This window comes from Mirounga angustirostris, unplaced genomic scaffold (genome assembly GCF_029215605.1).
Source record: "Mirounga angustirostris isolate CCGP_5_RB_7025 unplaced genomic scaffold, mMirAng1.0.hap1 SCAF_5, whole genome shotgun sequence".
Lineage (NCBI taxonomy): Eukaryota > Metazoa > Chordata > Mammalia > Carnivora > Phocidae > Mirounga > Mirounga angustirostris.
The window spans coordinates 160054240-160072453 of NW_026991713.1; the positions used below are offsets into that span (position 1 = coordinate 160054240).

An 18214-nucleotide genomic window follows, 5' to 3' on the forward strand; every position below is an offset into this window, starting at 1 on the left:
AAAAGAAAACCCGTTCTCTCCTGGGGCACCCAAAACTACAATTCCCAGAAAGAATTGCCGTGCTCCTTTGCGTCAATTTCAGTTTACTTCGCCCCCTGAGCGGGCTTCCGGGTTGTGTGGGCGGGAACGAAGAATTATCCAATGATCGCAAACGCGGGTGGAGGGGGCGTAGAAATTGTCCAATGAGCGTCTGGATTGAGGCGCCAATGAGCCGGACGGTTTCTCGGGGACCTGACCTGAGCTGCGTCATTGAGCCGCGCGAGCTGAGCGCGGTGGAACCCAGCCCCTCTGTCTTATCCTCCAGGCGGCTGGCTCGTTCCCTCCGCGTCTGTGGACCCCGCTTCGATGTTCTCGGTGGGCGCAGCACCCCGGAACCTCCACGGCCATGGCCACTAGTCTGAGGACGCCCTCTTTCAGCTCCTGTTCTTCCTCCTCGACAGACACAGACGACGAGGGAGTGCGCGGCACTTGCGAAGATGCTTCTATGTGCAAGAGGTGTCTGCCGGGCGCGGGGTCAGGGGCCGGCGTCCCCGGGGGCCTGGGGCCTGGGTGGGGGGCGGGCCTGTGTCTCCGGAACACGCTCGTTCGCCAAAAGGGCGCCGTCACCTCGTGCGACCCTCGTTTCGCACGTGTGAAGTGCCCGGCGCGGGGCTTCATTCCTGGAGCGGAGAATGACCTCCCTTGTGCTGTGCGCCAGGCCTGGGGGGAGCGTGACTGGGAATGCGGCCTGCAGCAGGCCGGCGGGGTCTTGGCCTCCTTGGGGCTCGAGTCCTTATGGAAGCCCGACGAGAAGCAAGGAAGTCTAGCGTTGAGAGGGGAGGAGGAGTGCAGGTTCTTCCTCTTGCATAGGTCACATTCCGTTGGGGATCGTCAGGGTGCCCGTTGTGCACCTGAGATCAGGTCAGTCAAGGTGTGTGTGTGTGGCGGGGCGGGGGTGGGGGGGACCGGGGGGCGGGGCGGTGAATGATCCGCCCAGGAGCACGTAATATTGGTGCGCAGAACCAGTACTTTCCAGAGCTCTTGCGTGTCTGCCACAGGAGTCTACATTCTAGGGGTGCAGTGGGGGCAGCGTTGTGAGCAGATACGTGTCACATATCGGAAAGCAAGAGGCTGGAGTGTACTTCATTCGTTCACAGAAAGTGTTAAGAGTGTACTTTTTGGTAGGCCCTTCCCTTTGGGTGGGTGGTGGGTATTCAGTGATTGGGAACCCATGGTAAATAGGACTGACATGGTGTCCGATGTACTCACCACCTGGTTGGAAAAGACAGGAAGCAAATAATTACCCATGAAATACATAATTACAGTTTTGCGTTGAGTGCTGAGAAATACAGCGTGCATTATAATTTGTAATTTAGGCAATAATGGTTAACCTGAGAACAGAGGGCAAAGAACAAAACCGGGATGTGTGTGTGTAGGGGGGTGTTCACTTAGAACAAGGAAGGGGTGTGAACTGTTAAAGGAATTGAGAGAATGCCCTTGAAGCTGGGGCCACGTAGGGACTGTAGGGACTGTAGGGTGGGCAAGCCAAGGTTTGGGGTTAAGACTTGCACTTTTTGTAGGTTCCTGGAGACTAAACATAGTGATTTAAAGCATGGAGTCCAGAGCCAAGCTGATCGTAGTTCTGCCTCTTATGAGCTGTGTTCCTAAACCATTCTGGGTCTCAGTTTCCTGATGTGAGAAATGGGGATGATAATAATACCACTTCATAGATGATTGTAAAGATTAAATGATACTTTAATGAAACATTTAGTTTAATGAAACACTTAGAGCCATGTCTGACATGTAGAAGGTGTTAGTGGTGTTTGAGTCCATAAATAGATAAATACATACATTAAGTATTGAAGGCTTGGAGGCAGTCTGTGGTGAAATTTGTGAATTTAAATGGCTTCCACCCAACTTCATTTCTTCTCCAGTGTTCAGGTGCTGTAGACCACATGTGTAGAACTGTTGAATTAGAAATAATTTTTCTCATACCAACTGTTATTTGCTAAGAGAATCTGAAGTGCCATCAAAATGATCAGAGAAAAATAAAATACTTTTCAGGGGCATATCACAATTAGGTGTATTTAAAATTTGTTAATGATTTATTTAATATTTGTTGGTAACAGTTTGTGCAAATTTGCTTACTTAAAAAAGGAGTAAATTAACTGTAGAGTAACTCGGACACAGCGAAAGAACAGGGAAGTAGTTTAACTATAGCTTGCATTTTCTTGACTCTCCATTGGATAGTTTTTATAATTTTTCTGTTCTTGCCTGCGTCAGTTTCCAATGCCCCCTGTGTCTGCAGACGTCTAAACATTGTAGGGGAAGTTTGGGTTTGGAATGGCAGAGACTACAGTGGTACCCAGCCCAAAGTGCACTTCAGCAGAGCCTGTGGGTCTTTTTAAAGAAAATACAGATGCTCTCGTCCTCCTGTAGACTCACTGAATCAGAATCTTCTGGGCTAGGTCCCGGCTATAAAGACCAGGTATGTTTCCCATCTGGAAGCATTTCATGAAAGCTTTTTTTGCGCTGGGCTTTCCTTCAGGGGAACAACATGCAACAAGATTGGGAGAATCCATAAGTTAATATCTGAAAACATTTTGCAGACCTCTGTCCTTCATGTTCTGTGATATCTTGATCTGCATCTTCAATGTAATGTGTTAAACCCTTAAACCTTGTCAGAACGATGTCGTTCAGAAGAAAGGCACTCGCTCGTATCAGCCGGGAGAGAGGAGGATTGGCATTTTGGGGTGGGCACGACAAGCTGGTTTTTGTCTGTTTGGACAAAAGAGCAAGTTAACATCGGGATTCCTTGCATGAATCATGGCCATATCACTTTATGCCTCAGTCCTCTCTTTGGAATCAGGATAAGATTGGAAACCCAGCACAGAGTGTAGCCTTCAATAAAGTATTATTACTACTTTTGATTTCCCTCCATTCTTTTTTTTTTTTTTTTTTTTACAGATTGTATTTATTTTAGAGAGTGACTGCATGACTGTGGCGGAGGAGAGGCAGAGGGAGAGTGAGGGGGACAGAATTTCAAGCAGAATCCACATTGATTTTGGAGCCCACGTGGGGCTCGAACTCACAACTCTCAGATCATGACCTATGTCAAAATGAAGAGTCAGACGTTCAACTGACTGGGACACCCATGCGCCCCTTGATTTCCCTCCATCTGAATATTATTTAGTTGAAGTTACTGACTGTGGGTTAGGCTGGTTCCTGCTGCCCTAGGTTACAGCCATAAAGCCCCTAAAACCGCACTAAGAAAGCCAGTTAGCCTCCCAGGACACCTAGGATTCCCTCCAGGAGAGGGAACCATCCCTTCCTCCCGTGACGGTGGTCAGCATCCTCCACAAAGGCCACGGGAAGCACAGCTGTCGTTAAACACAGTGGCTTCGTTACTCATCCTGAGGGAGAACCCACGTCATGGGGACTGTGGGGCTGAATCGTAGGAAAGAGGGTGTTAGAAAGAACTTACAGGATTTGGGCTTTGGGCGGATGTTTTTGGGAGTGTTCAAGGAAGCAGGGGTGTGCTCTGGACTGGGTGCTGAGGCGAGGCGAGGCGAGACAGTTCTGGGATCGGGTAGCTCCATCAGTGTTTTCTAGAAGGAGGTGTGAGGAGCGTGACGGACGGTGTCATTCAGAAGGAAGACACTCGCTGGTATCAGGCGGGAGAGAGGAGGATTGGCATTTGGGGGTGGGCACGACAAGCTGGTTTTTGTTTGGACAAAAGAGCAAGGGGTCCTCTTTGGTGTCTCTTCATCACCGGGGCCACGGCACCTCAAGCTGCTGTTCTGCGAGGTCATTTGCGTGCAACCGGAGAAGCACGTGGCGTCTCCTGGAGCGCCAGGCCCGCGGCGACCAGCCGTGCAGCCCGGCTCATGGTGCCAGGCCGCCTCCTCGATGTCAGCACTGCTCTTGCTTCTTTGCCAGTGGAGGGGGGAAGCCTTCAAAAGACAAATAGGTGTTTGCAGGGCAGAAGAAACTAGCCTGGCCGTGGAAGCCCAGGGCTGTGTCATCGGCACCTGACATTGGGCCAGGGAGCGGGGAGCAAGAGAGAATTCTGGGGAGGTTGTCAGAGAATGACTCGTGCGAGGACCAAGGGGTCAAGTGGGGGAGCTGACGTGCTCCGGGTTTTCGGACGGTCCCCAGGAGCCTCGTGGGAGATGCACTGCTGACAAAGAGCAGGTCTGTTCCCCTTTCCTTCCCTGTGGCCACAGCCCTGGCTCCGGTCCCTTCTCCTACCTGCTCTGTTGCAGCAGGTCCCTCTTGTTCTGCCTGCTTCTCATCCAGCTCCCTCTCCCATCCACGTGCTCCTGCTCTGGCCAGGGTGATCTTCTTGGAATCCCACATCTTCTCCTGTTACTGCGTTCCTCGAAACCCTTTGATTCCCCATCAGCCACAAGGTGAGAATCTGTACTGTGTGGCGACTCACTTTGCTTTTCCTGATCCTCTCACGGTTCCCTGGGTCTCCCGCTGCCAACGGGAAATCTGTATTTCAATGTCTCCGAATTAGGGCAAATCCATTCTTTCCAAAACTTCTCAAGATCCCCTTCCTGTGTTCTCCTCCTCGCCACCCCCCCCCACCCCACCCCAACTCCGTGAATCGGGCCACTGTGTCCTTCAGTTCCCACGTGCAAAAGGGAGGAGTCCTCTTGGAACTCTGCTTTTACTTCCTTACCCCCTTGTGTGATCATTCTCCCAGACCTGTGATTTTATCTGCTAAACATCTCTGGATTCTACCTCCTTTTCTCCACCTCTGCTTTTGCCCTCTCATTCCGAGTTAAGGTCATTTGTGGTCTGCGCCATGGTTCTAGTCTGCTTACTGAGCTTCCAGGCGCTTCTACCGCCTCCAAATCCCTATCTCCCCCTGAAGCCAGAGGTTTGTGGAAGGCCCATTCGTTCATGTCACTGCCTAGTTTCCTGGCTTCTTGTTGCCGTTCGAGATAGACCCAAACGTTCCTTCTGTGTGTGCACGGCTGCTCCGTCCTTCTTCTCCAGTCTTGCTTCCCGCTCGCCTTCCCTGCTGTATACGATCCAGTCATTCCTTCCAATGTGCCCTGTGCCCGCCGGCCTTGGGGCGGCTCGGCTGCTCCCTCTGCCCAAGTTGCTTTTACCCCACGCCTCTTGCTCACGAGCTCTCATCTTCCCTCAGATGACTGCAGTCACTGCACATTCTTTATTGAACGCCTACTCAGTTGCCAGAGGCTCGGTTCTTGTGCGCTTCCAGATGTGACCCAAACAGACCACGGTGGAACTGTTAGTAAGCCTTTCTTCCAGTGAGAGAAGCAGCCAGTAAACACAGAGCCAAGGAATCCAGCGTGTCAAGGGTGCTGGATCCTGTAGGAGGGTTGGAAGGGGTTGTCCTCTGAGCTGGGATGGCCAGGGAAGGCCCCCTGAGGGCAAGGGTGGGGAAAGCCTTGCAGGAGGTTGAGGGAGTGGGCCCTGTGCATGTCTGTGGGAACAGTGTCCCAGGCAGAGAGAAGGGCGAGTAGGAAGCCCTCTGTGGAGGGAGCTGGCCTGACTTGTTCCAGGAATGACGAGGCCAGAGTAAGGGAGAAGGGGGAGAGTAGCAGATGGGGTGTTAGGGACCTGGGGTGGTGGCCACTGGGGGATTTTGAAGCGACGGATGAGGTGACCCGACTTGGGTTTTAATGGGATCACTTCAGCTTCCATGTTGAGAATAGCGAGGGTGGAAGCAGGACGATTAGTTAGTAGGCTACTGGAATATTCCAAGTCAGAGATGCTGCTAGCTTAGATCAGGATGGTAGGAGTGGAAGTGCTGAGAATCAAGCAGATTCTGGGTACATGTTGAAGGGAGAGCTGATGGGATGTACTGACAGATGGTATGTGTGTGAGGACGATGAGTCAAAGAAGGTGCCCAGCCTTCTGGCTCATGTGAGATGTGGCTCCCTCCGGAAGCCCCTGACAGCTGCAGACAAGGTCTAGCTCATTATCTGTTCTCTGTGCATCTCCTTTGTGGCAGTCAGTCCTGTTGCTACGCAGACATCTCGTTTAATGTTTGTCTCCCCCGCGGGAATAATGGTGCTGAGAGGGACCATGTGTGTCCAGTGCCATGTGCCTTGTAGACCCCTAGTAAGTATTTCTGAGCCCCAGAGTGATGAGGAACTGAATGTAGATGCTCAAGGTTGTATTTCCTGATGAGGTCTCCAAATTCCCATGTTCTTTCTCACTGGTTTTGAGTGGTGTGTGTGTTTTAGAAACCAGGCCAGGGCTATAAGATGGAAATTCTATTGTGAGAATTCCAGAAGTTTTTCTGTTGTCAACTGCATCGAAAATGTCCCCCTTGACATGCCAGTGGGTCAGTGGATCACCTCTTGGGAGAGGCAGCATTTTACGGAGGGCCTAGGCCTTCCAGCTTACTGATGGTATCTACACAGCTCTGTCCAGAGTGCAGGGCTGAGATTGTGATTCAGATATTCTGAAGGTGAGGGCTGCTGCTTTCCCTCCCCAAAGAAGACATGTCGCTGTATTTATTTATTTATTTATTTAGATTTTATTTATTTATTTGACAGAGAAATAGAGAGCACAAGCAGGGGGAGCGACAGGCAGAGAAAGAAGCAGGCTCCCCACTGAGCAGGGAGCCCGACGTGGGACTGGGTATCAGGACCCTGGGATCATGACCTGAGCCAAAGGCAGGCACTTAACTTTAAATGACAAATATGAAGTGATTTTCCCCACTTAGTAATCTTATTTGAATAGATGGTGCATATAATTTTTTGCATTGTTTTTTTTAATGGTTGAATGGTATTATACAGAGTGGTTGTATGTTACGTGACCATCCTTGTGTTCATGATTTGGGTGGCTATGATTTTGTTACTAAGATAGGGTTCCGAGGGGCGCCTGGGTGGCATAGTTAAGCGTCTGACTTCGGCTCAGGTCATTGATCCCAGGGTCCTGGAATCGAGCCCCACATCAGGCTCCCTGCTTCGCAGGAAGCCTGCTTCTCCGTCTCCCACTCCCCCTGCTTGTGTTCCATCTCTCGCTGTGTCTCTCTCTGTCAAATAAATAAATAAAATCTTAAAAAAAAAGAGATAGGGTTCTGATGAACATCTTTGCATGTGTGTTTGAGTTTTCCAGTGAAATGGATTTCAGGGGAGAAGCTTCTGCAAAATGGTCGTCAGAAGAGGTTTAGTCACTTTCTGTTCTCACCCATAGTAAATGAGATAATAACCACAGAGTATTCTCAGTCTCTTAAATTGTTTGTCAACTGGCAGGTAGAAAATAATGCCTCTTTTAAATACATATATATTTCAATGATGTATTTATATGAGAGAGAGCACGGGGGGAGGGGCAGAGAGAAAGGGAGAGAGAGAATCTCAAGCAGACTCCAGCTGAGTACAGAACCTGACTGGGGCTTGATCCCACAACCCTGATCCAAAGTCAAAAGTCAGATGCTTAAGTGATTGAACCACCCAGGTGCCCCTTAAATTTATATTTTCATAATCACTAGTAAGACTGAGTATTTTTAGTTGTTCACTATCACTGATAGCTTTTTACATGAACCCTCACTCCTGACCATTTTTCTGCTGGGTGGTTGTCTTTTTGTTTGGTTATTTATAGTTTTATTATCGATTTTGAGGAACTTTTTATATGTAGGATAGTAGTCCTTTGCCTCTGTAATGTTGCCGTATTTTCTCTCAAACTGTTGTTTATCTTTCAGTTTAGCTTGTACCATACATTTCATGATATGTTTCGTTCTGAATCTTCATGGTGCCAAATCTGGCAGTCTAACTTTATGGCTGGTGGCTTTTGGATTCTGTTTTAAAAACCATTTTCAATCACTATATTTTCTTTTAGTACTTTTATTGTTTTGGCTTCTATTGCTCAGACCATTCATCTGTCTTTATTATTTTGTATGTTATAAGGTAGCAGTTTTTGTCCCTACACCATCTAGTGATGGTCTGTATCCCCCAAGGATTTAAAACATCATTTAGATACTAAATTCTTATATATACTTTAATACAGCAATACCTGTATCATTCTTCACTTCCAGTTTGACTTGCTTTTTTCATTTTGATCCTTAAACATTTTGACTTGTGATGTAACTTATCTGTGAATTGATTGAGAGCTCTCATAGGTTGCTTCTAGAGTAAGAATAGGTTTGTACCAGGGAATAGCACCGTTTTCTTAGTTCATTTTAAGCAGCTGTACTCCAGGAAGGAAGAAAAGAAAGGGACACTGACAAAAGGTATGTGTCTCAGTCTGTGAAAGCAATAGCTTTTCAGGAAGCACTACTGTGTGGACTTCAACTTATGTGTCATTGGCCAGAACTAGGCATGTGGCCCTACCCCTAGCTGCAGGAACATGTGGGAGGGGAGAATTTCTCAGGGGGCAGATTATTACCTTGAAGAAAATTGGGGTCCTCTTAGTAAGGAAGAAAGGGCAAGGGGATATTGACAGGGGAACTTAGAGGGTCAGCTACATCTCTCATCTTTTTTTTTTTTTTTCTTTTAGAATTTTCCCAGGTAGGGGTGCCTGGGTGGCTCAGTAGGGTTGAGTGTCTCTTTTTTTATTTTATTTTATTTATTTATTTGACAGAATAAGACATAGTGAGAGCAGGAACACAAGCAGGGGGAGTAGGACAGGGAGAAGCAGGCTTCCCGCGGAGCAGGGAGCCCAATATGGGACTCGATCCCAGGACCCCGGGATCATGACCTGAGCCAAAGGCAGACGCTTAACAACTGAGCCACCCAGGCGCCCCGGGTTGAGCGTCTCTTAATCTCAGCTCAGGTCTCGATCTCAGGGTTGTGAGTTCAAGTCCCACAGTGGACTCCATGCTGGGTGTGGAACCTCCTTAATAAAAAAGAAAGAAAGAAAAAAAAAGAATTTCCCCAGGTATTCCTTTTTTTTTTTTTTTATGTTCTGTTAATCACCATACATTACATCATTAGTTTTTGATGCAATGTTCCATGATTCATTGTTTGCGTATAACACCCAGTGCTCCATGCAGAACGTGCCCTCTTTAATACCCATCACCAGGCTAACCCATCCTCCCATCCCCCCTCCCCTCTAGAACCCTTAGTTTGTTTCTCAGAATTCATCGTCTCTCATGGTTCGTCTCCCCCTCCGATTTCCCCCCCTTTATTCTTCCCTTCCTGCTATCTTCTTCTTCTTTTTTTTCTTTTTTAACATATAATATATTATTTGTTTCACAGGTACAGGTCTGTGATTCAACAGTCTTACACAATTCACAGTGCTCACCATAGCACATACCCTTCCCAGTGTCTATCACCCAGCCATCCCATCCCTCCCACCCCCCACCACTCCAGCAACCCTCAGTTTGTTTCCTGAGATTAAGAATTCCTCATATCAGTGAGATCACATGATACATGTCTTTCTCTGTTTGACTTATTTCACTCAACATAATACCCTCCAGTTCCATCCACGTCGTTGCAAATGGCAAGATCTCATTCCTTTTGATGGCTGCATAATATTCCATTGTATACATATACCACTTCTTCTTTATCCATTCATCTGTCAATGGACATCTTGGCTCTTTCCACAGTTTGGCTATTGTGGACATTGCTGCTATAAACATCGGGGTGCATGTACCCCTTCGGATCCCTACATTTGTATCTTTGGGGTAAATACCCAGTAGTGCAATTGCTGGATCGTATGGTAGCTCTATTTCAAGTTTTTGAGGAACCTCCATACTGTCCTCCAGACTGGTTGCACCAGCTTGCATTCCCACCAACAGTGTAGGAGGATTCCCCTTTCTCTACATCCCCGCCAACATCTGTCGTTTCCTGACTTGTTAATTTTAGCCATTCTGACTGGTGTGAGGTGATATCTCATTGAGGTTCTGATTTGGATTTCTCTGATGCCGAGTGATGTTGAGAAATTTTTCTTGTGTCTGTTGGACATTTGGATGTTTCCTTTGCAGAAATGTCTGTTCATGTCTTCTGCCCATTTCTTGACTGGATTATTTGTTCTTTGGGTGTTGAGTTTGAGAAGTTCTTTATAGATTTTAGATACTAGCCCTTTATCTGATATGTCATTTGCAAATATCTTCTCCCATTCTGTCGGTTTTCTTTTGGTTTTGTGGACTGTTTCTTTTGCTGTGCAGAAGCTTTTTATCTTGATGAAGTCCCAGTAGTTCATTTTTGTCCTTGCTTCCCTTGCCTTTGGTGATGTTTCTAGGAAGAAGTTGCTTCGGCTGAGGTCGAAGAGGTTGCTGCCTGTGTTCTCCTTTAGGATTTTGATGGACTCCTGTCTCACATTGAGGTCTTTCAACCATTTTGAGTCTACCTTTGGGTGTGGTGTAAGAAAATGGTCCAGTTTCATTCTTCTGCATGTGGTTGTCCAATTTTCCCAACACCATTTGTTGAAGAGACTGTCTTTTTTTCCATTGGACATTCTTTCCTGCTTTGTCGAAGATTAGTTGACCATAGAGTTGAGGGTCCATTTCTGGGCTCTCTATTCTGTTCCATTGATCAATGTGTCTCTTTTTGTGCCAGTACCATACTCTCTTGATGATGACAGCTTTAAAATAGAGCTGTAAGTTCAGAATTGTGATGCCGCCAGCTTTGCTTTTCTTTTTCAACATTCCTCTGGCTATTCGGGGTCTTTTCTGGTTCCATACAAATTTTAGGATTATTTGTTCCATTTCTTTGAAAAAAGTGGATGGTATTTTGATGGGCATTGCATTGAATGTGTAGATTGCTCTAGGTAGCATTGACATCTTCACAATATTTGTTCTTCCAATCCATGAGCATGGAACGTTTTTCCATCTCTTTGTGTCTTCCTCTATTTCTTTCATGAGTATTTTATTGTTTTCTGAGTAAAGATCCTTTGCCTCTTTGGTTAGATTTATGCCTAGGTATCTTATGGTTTTGGGGGCAATTGTAAATGGGATCGACTCCTTAATTTCTCTTTCTTCTGTCTTGTTGTTGGTGTATAGGAATGCAACTGACTTCTGTGCATTGATTTTATATCCTGCCACTTTACAGAATTCCTGTATGAGTTCTAGCAGTTTTGGGGTGGAGTCTTTTGGGTTTTCCACATAAAGTATCATATCATCGGCAAAGAGTGAGAGTTTGACTTTTTCTTTGCCAATTTGGATGCCTTTTATTTCTTTTTGTTGTCTGATTGCTGTGGCTAGGACTTCCAATATTATGTTGAATAGCAGTGATGATAGTGGGTATCCCTACCGCGTTCCTGACCTTAGGGGGAAAGCTCTCCGTTTTTCCCCATTGAGAATGATATTCGCTGTAGGTTTTTCATAGATGGCTTTTATGATATTGAGGTATGTACCCTCTATCCCTATATTCTGAAGAGTTTTGATCAAGAAAGGATGCTGTACTTTGTCAAATGCTTTTTCTGCATCTATTGAGAGGATCATATGATTCTTGTTCTTTCTTTTGTTAATGTATCATGTTGATTGATTTGCGGATGTTGAACCAACCTTGCAGCCCAGGGATAAATCCCACTTGGTCGTGGTGAATAATCCTTTTAATGTACTGTTGGATCCTATTGGCTAGTATTTTGGTGAGAATTTTTGCATCCATATTCATCAGGGATATTGGTCTGTAGTTCTCCTTTTTGATGGGGTCTTTGTCTGGTTTGGGGATCAAGGTAATGCTGGCCTCATAAAATGAGTTTGGAAGTTTTCCTTCCATTGCTATTTTTTGGAACAGTTTCAGAAGAATAGGTATTAGTTTTTCTGTGAATGTTTGGTGGAATGCCCCTGGGAAGCCATCTGGCCCTGGGCTTTTGTTTTTTGGGAGATTTTTGATGACTGCTTCAATTTCCTTAGTGGTTATAGGTCTGTTCAGGTTTTCTATTTCTTCCTGGTTCAGTTTGGGTAGTTGATACATCTCTAGGAATGCATCCATTTCTTCCAGGTTATCTAATTTGCTGGCATAGAGTTGCTCATAATATGTTCTTATCATTGTTTGTATTTCTTTGGTGTTGGTTGTGATCTCTCCTCTTTCATTCATGATTTTGTTGATTTGGGTCATTTCTCTTTTCTTTTTGATAAGTCTGGCCAGGGGTTTATCAATCTTGTTAATTCTTTCAAAGAACCAGCTCCTAGTTTCGTTGATCTGTTCTACTGTTCTTTTAGTTTCTATTTCATTGATTTCTGCTCTGATCTTTATTATTTCTCTTCTCCTGCTGGGTTTAGGCTTTATTTGCTGTTCTTTTTCCAGCTCCTTTAGGTGTACGGTTAGGTTGTGTACTTGAGACCTTTCTTGTTTCTTGAGAAAGGCTTGTATTGCGATATACTTTCCTCTTAGGACTGCCTTTGCTGCATCCCAAAGATTTTGAATAGTTGTGTTTTCATTTTCATTGGTTTCCATGAATTTTTTAAATTCTTTAATTTCCTGGTTGACCCATTCATTCTTTAGTAGGATGCTCTTTAGCCTCCATGTATTTGAGTTCTTTCCGACTTTCCTCTTGTGATTGAGTTCTAGTTTCAAAGTACTGTGGTCTGAAAATTGGCCCAGAATGATCCCAATCTTTTGGTACCGGTTGAGACCTAATTTATGACCTAGGATGTGATCAATTCTGGAGAATGTTCCATGGGCACTAGAGAAGAATGTGTATTCTGTTGCTTTGGGATGGAATGTTCTGAATAGGTCTGTGAAGTCCATTTGGTCCAGTGTGTTATTTAAAGTCTTTATTTCCTTGTTGATCTTTTGCTTAGAGAATCTGTCCATTTCAGTGAGGGGGGGTGTTAAAGTCCCCCACTATTATTGTATTGTTGTCGATGTGTTTCTTTGCTTTTGTTATTAATTGCCTTATATAATTGGCTGCTCCCGTGTTAGGGGTATAGATATTTACAATTGTTAGATCTTGTTGGATAGACCCTTTAAGTAGGATATAGTGTCCTTCCTCATCTCTTATTACAGTCTTTGGTTTAAAATCTAATTTGTCTGATAGAAGCATTGCCACCCCAGCCACCCCACTCTCCTATTTCCAATGACAGCCTAGCTGGATATAGTATTCTTGGCTGCATATTTTTCTCATTTAATGCTCTTAATATATCCTGCCAGTCCTTTCTGGCCTGCCAGGTCTCTGTGGATAGGACTGTTGCTAATGTAATGTTTCTACCATTGTAGGTTACAGATCTCTTCTCCCGAGGTGCTTTCAGGATTTTCTCCTTGTCTCTGAGACTCGTAAGTTTTACTATTAGATGTCGGGGTGTTGACCTATTTCTATTGATTTTGAGAGGGGTTCTCTGTGCTTACTGGATTTTGATGCCTGTTTCCTTCCCCAAATTAGGGAAGTTCTCTGCTATAATTTGCTCCATTATACCTTCTGGCCCTCTCTCTCTTTCTTCTTCTTCTGGGATCCCAATTATTCTAATGTTGTTTCGTCTTAGGGTATCGCTTATCTCTCGAATTCTGCCCTCGTGATCTAGTAGTTGTTTATCTCTCTTTTTCTCAGCTTCTTTATTTTCCATCATTTGGTCTTCTATATCACTGATTCTGTCTTCTGCCTCATTTATCCTAGCAGTTAGCTCCCCCATATTTGATTGCACCTCATTAATAGCCTTTTTGATTTCGACTTGGTTAGATTTTAGTTCTTTTATTTCTCCAGAAAGGGTTTCTCTAATAACTTCAATGCTTTTTTAAAGCCCAGCTAGTATCTTTAAAGTGATGATTCTGAACTCTAGATCTGACATCGTACTAATGTCCGTATTGAGTAGGTCCCTGGCAGTCGGTACTACCTCTTGTTCTTTTTGTTGAGGTGATTTTTTCCATCTTGTCATTTTGTCCAGAGAATAGATTAATGAGAGAACAAAATGCTAACAGGGTAACAACGTTCCCAGAAAATATACTCTAAACAAATCAGAGAAGACCTGAAGCAGTGGGAAAAGAAAGGGAAAGAGAGAAAAAAGAAAAAAAAAAAAGGAAAAGATAAGATAAAAACAAACAAAAACAGAACAAAACAAAAAAAACCCAGAATGTGATCAAATATGATCAGGCTGGTATATAGATCAGTGCCACACACTAGATTTTGGGTGTATTTGGTCTGTTAGAAGAAAGTGCCTCCCAAAATTTTAAAGAAAGAAAAACTTATATATGTACAAAAATAAGGGTTGATATGATGTAGGGTTGGAATATGACTGTAAAGATGGAAATTATAAAAAATTTTATAAAAGGAATTGATAAGAAGTTGTTTGAAAAAAGAGAGAGAAAAAAAAAGGGAGAGAATGTGATCAGGCAGGGGAGTAGAAAAAAACCATACACTAGAGATTTAGGGTATATTTTGATCTGTTAGAAGAAACTATCTCAAAATTTTAAAGAGAGAACAACTTATATATATATATATACCAAAAATACGGGTAACTACTATGAAGGAATAGAATATGACTCTAAAAATGAAAAATAAAAAAATTTTTTTTTAAAAAAGGGATTGATAAGATGTTGGTTGAAAAAGCGAAAAAGCAAAATTCAAAAAAAAAAAGTTAAAAAAAATTAACTTTGAAAGACTAGAGAATCATGGTAAAAAAGCCATGAATTCTATGTGCATTATTCCCCTAGTGCTGGAGTTCTGCAGTTCTCATTGATCAGTAAACTTGGTCTTGGCTGGCTGTTCTCGCTGATCTTCTGGGGAGGGGCCTGTTGCCGTGGTTCCCAAATGTCTTTCCCGGAGGCGGAATTGCCCCGCCCTTGCCCCGTCAGGACTAAGTAATCTGCTCGGGTTTGCTCTCCAGAGCTTTTGTTCCCTGCAAGCTTTCCCTACAGCTTTGGAGGCGGAGAGTGAAAATGGTGGCCTCCCAATCTCTGCCTCGGAGGAGCGGAGAACTTGGGCCCTGCTCCTCAGTGAGCCCCCAGAGAAAAGCCGCCAGTCATTCCCGTCTCCCCGGTCTCTGGCCACACTCCGTGCTCACCCGGCCTGTGACCGCGCGTTTCTGTCTCTGGCACCCGACCCCGTGTGGAGTCTCCAAACCCAGCAGATCCCTGCGGTGCGCTCCCGCTCGGCTCCTCCCAGGGGAAGAAGGTGAGTCTCCCCGGATCTGCCGCTTGTTGGGTCCCTGCTGAAGAAGCAGGGACCCAACTGTGCCGCGGATCATGGTTAATGGCAACCCCGAGCTGAGATCCCGCGCCTCGGCTCCGTCTCTGCAGCCGGCTTCCCCACTCCGATACCTGGGAGCTCTGCCACCCTTAGGCACCCCCGGTCTTTCTGTGACCCCGAGGGTCCTGAGACCACACTGTCCCACGAGGGTTCCACCCCCCGCTTAGCCATCAGAGTGACGTCCCTCAGCGGAGCAGACTTCTAAAAGTTCCAATTTTGTGCTCCGTGGTTCTATCACTTGCCAGAAGCATTCGATGGAGGCCCCTCCCCAGCCGTCTATCCTCCCAAATATTGCCTCGGATTCACTTCTCCGCACGTCCTACCTTCCAGAAAGTGGTTGCTTTTCTGTTCAGAGAGTTGTTGCTCTTCTTTTCTTCGATCACCTGTTGAGTTCGTAGGTGTTCAGATTGGTTTGATCCCTATCCAGCTGAATTCCTGAGAGGAGACGAAATCCAGGTCTCCTACTCCTCCGCCATCTTGCTCCGCCCCCCCCTATTTATTACTTATTTTTATTTTTATTATTTTTTTATTTTTTACTTTTTTTTAAAGATTTATTTATTTTAGAGAGAGTACGGGGCGGGAGAAGGGCAGAGGGAGAGAGAATCCTGAAACAGACTCCTGGCTGAGGACGGAGTCCGCCACGGGGCTTGATGCCAGGACCCCGAGAAAATGACCTGAGCCTAAACCAAGAGTTGGCCGTTCAACTGAGCTACCCAGGTGCCCCTCCATTTGGTTGAAATGTTAAAGACATTTATTAATTCACAAGATATCCATTGAGGGGCAAGGGCCAAAATGGCTTCACATGGCCTTTGGGATCCAGGCTCCTTTCCTTACTTCTCATTGTCCTAAGGCTGGTTTCCTCACGGTTGCCAGAAGACCTTCAGTGGTAATCTGGGCTTCAGCTCCCTGGTTTAGAACACTAAAACTTTGATTCCTTGTAGTGTAGACGGGATAGAGTTTAGGCTACCATAGCATTTTGCAGGTTGTGTAGACCAGAGAGTGCAGGCTCTTTCTTTTTTTTTTTTTTAATTCTTTATTGTACCAAATTCGACTTATATTAGGTGCTGAAGCATCTGAAGTTCAATGTCCTATTATTTATTACAGTTTTTTTTTTTTAATTTTATTATGTTATGTTAGTCACCATACAATACATCATTCGTTTTTGATGTGGTGTTCCACGATCCATTGTTTTCGTATAATACCCAGTGCTCCATGCAGTACGTGCCCTCCTTCATACCCATCACTGGGCTAACCAATCCCCCCTCCCCTCTCCCCTCTAAAACCCTGTTTTTTTCTCAGAGTCCATAGTCTCATGGTTCATCTCTCCCTCCAATTCCCCCCCCCACCCATTTTTCCCTTCCTTCTCCTAGTGTCCTCCATGCTATTCCTTATGTTCCACAAATAAGTGAAACCATATGATAATTGACTTTCTCTGCTTGACTTATTTCACTTAGCATAATCTCCTCCAGTCCCATCCATGTTGATGTAAAAGTTGGGTATTCATCCTTTCTGATGGCTGAGTAATATTCCATTGTATATATATATACCACATCTTCTTTATCCATTCATCTGTTGAAGGGCATCTCGGCTCTTTCCACAGTTTGGCTATTGCGGACATTGCTGCTATGAACATTGGGGTGCATATGGCCCTTCTTTTCACTACATCTGTGTCTTTGGGGTAAATACCCAGTAGTGCAATTGCTGGGTCATAGGGTAGCTCTATTTTTAAATTTTTGAGGCACCTCCACACTGTTTTCCAAAGTGGCTGTACCAACTTGCATTCCCACCAACAGTGTAAGAGGGTTCCCCTTTCTCCACAACCTCTCCAACATTTGTTGTTTCTTGCCTTGTCTATTTTTGCCATTCTAACAGGTGTAAGGTGGTATCTCAATGTGGTTTTGATTTGAATTTCCCTTATGGCTAATGATGATGAACATTTTTTCACATGTCTGTTAGCCATTTGTATGTCTTCTTCAGAGAAGTGTCTTTTCATATCTTCTGCCCACTTTTTGGCTTAATTATTTGTTTTTTGGGGGTTGAGTTTGAGAAGTTCTTTATAGATCTTGGATACCAGCCCTTTATCTGTAGTGTCATTTGCAAATATCTTCTCCCATTCTGTGGGTTGTCTCTAGCATTTTCTAGGTTGTAGCTGTTGTGTTTCTTTGTTCCTGGTTTTCCCCACTATGACGTGCTGAAAGCAACGACTGGTACCTAATACAGAGCCAGGGGAAATGCTTAGGTAGTCATTCGTGAGTTTTACAAAACAATTCTGGATCTTCTTTCCTACAGACACAGAACTTCTGGTCGAGCAGAGTTTTCTGACTGGCTCTTGCCAGTAAGTTTGCTGAGGGAATAAGTGGTGGCAGGTCTTCTTGGTGAGAAGGTGAGGTTCTGTCCTCTCTAGGGTTCTGGGGAAGGAGTTAGCCACATGAGTAAAGAGAGGGAAGAAATGGGCGCCGTGGGGAGGGTGAGGGGCCGTGTGTATGAGCACCAAGACGGATGGCTGAGTCTGCTGACATTTGTAATGGAGCACCAGACGTGCCTCTGTTGGTCTTTTGAGGTAGATGATTTTCCTTCTTGACCTGGTTCCTGAGAACTGGGTCAGATCCTACTGACCTCAACTCACCTGCCTCCTTTCCTCCTTTCCAGGTTTGCAGTAAGCCTTGGCTACTGGCATGACCCTTACATCCAGCATTTTGTAAGACTGTCTAAGGAGAGGAAGGCCCCCGAAATTAACAGAGGCAAGTGACCCCCTCCCTCCCAGCATCCCCTCATCAGCCCAGAGACCTGAGCTTTTAGGGATTCATTCTACAAAAGAGAGAGTTCAAGTGTTCATTCTCTCCAGTGGCGTATGAAAGTGCTCATTTTCCAACATCCTCACCAACACAGTGTATTAGGAACCTTTTCATCATGGTTAATCTGATACATGAAGGATGGTATCTTACAGTAATTTTATTTTATATTCCTCTTATGTGGGGGTGAAGTTGAAGATCATTTTTATGTTCTTAAGAGCCATTTATATTATTTTTTACTGTGAACTGTCTGTTCAAGTAAGGAATTACTTTCTTGGCCTTAGTAAAATGATAGTAACACTGTCAGGCTCTGCAAGTCCTTTGTATCAAGTCAGTGAAAGGATTTGAGACAGGAGGGTGTCTCAGTCTCAGCGAGATTGAGAAGTTCA

At 45.0% G+C, this 18214-nt stretch overlaps 1 protein-coding gene across 1 annotated transcript in view; it reads left to right on the top strand.

Moving 5' to 3' along the window:
* The first annotated feature begins 237 nt into the window (after positions 1-237).
* Positions 238-18214, top strand: part of LCMT1 (leucine carboxyl methyltransferase 1) — a 48379-nt gene continuing 30402 nt past the window's right edge. The window contains exons 1-2 of the mRNA XM_064592868.1: positions 238-495; positions 17683-17774. Of these exons, the coding sequence (XP_064448938.1) occupies positions 386-495; positions 17683-17774 (202 nt within the window). The 5' untranslated portion in view covers positions 238-385. The remainder of the gene's footprint in view (positions 496-17682; positions 17775-18214) is intronic.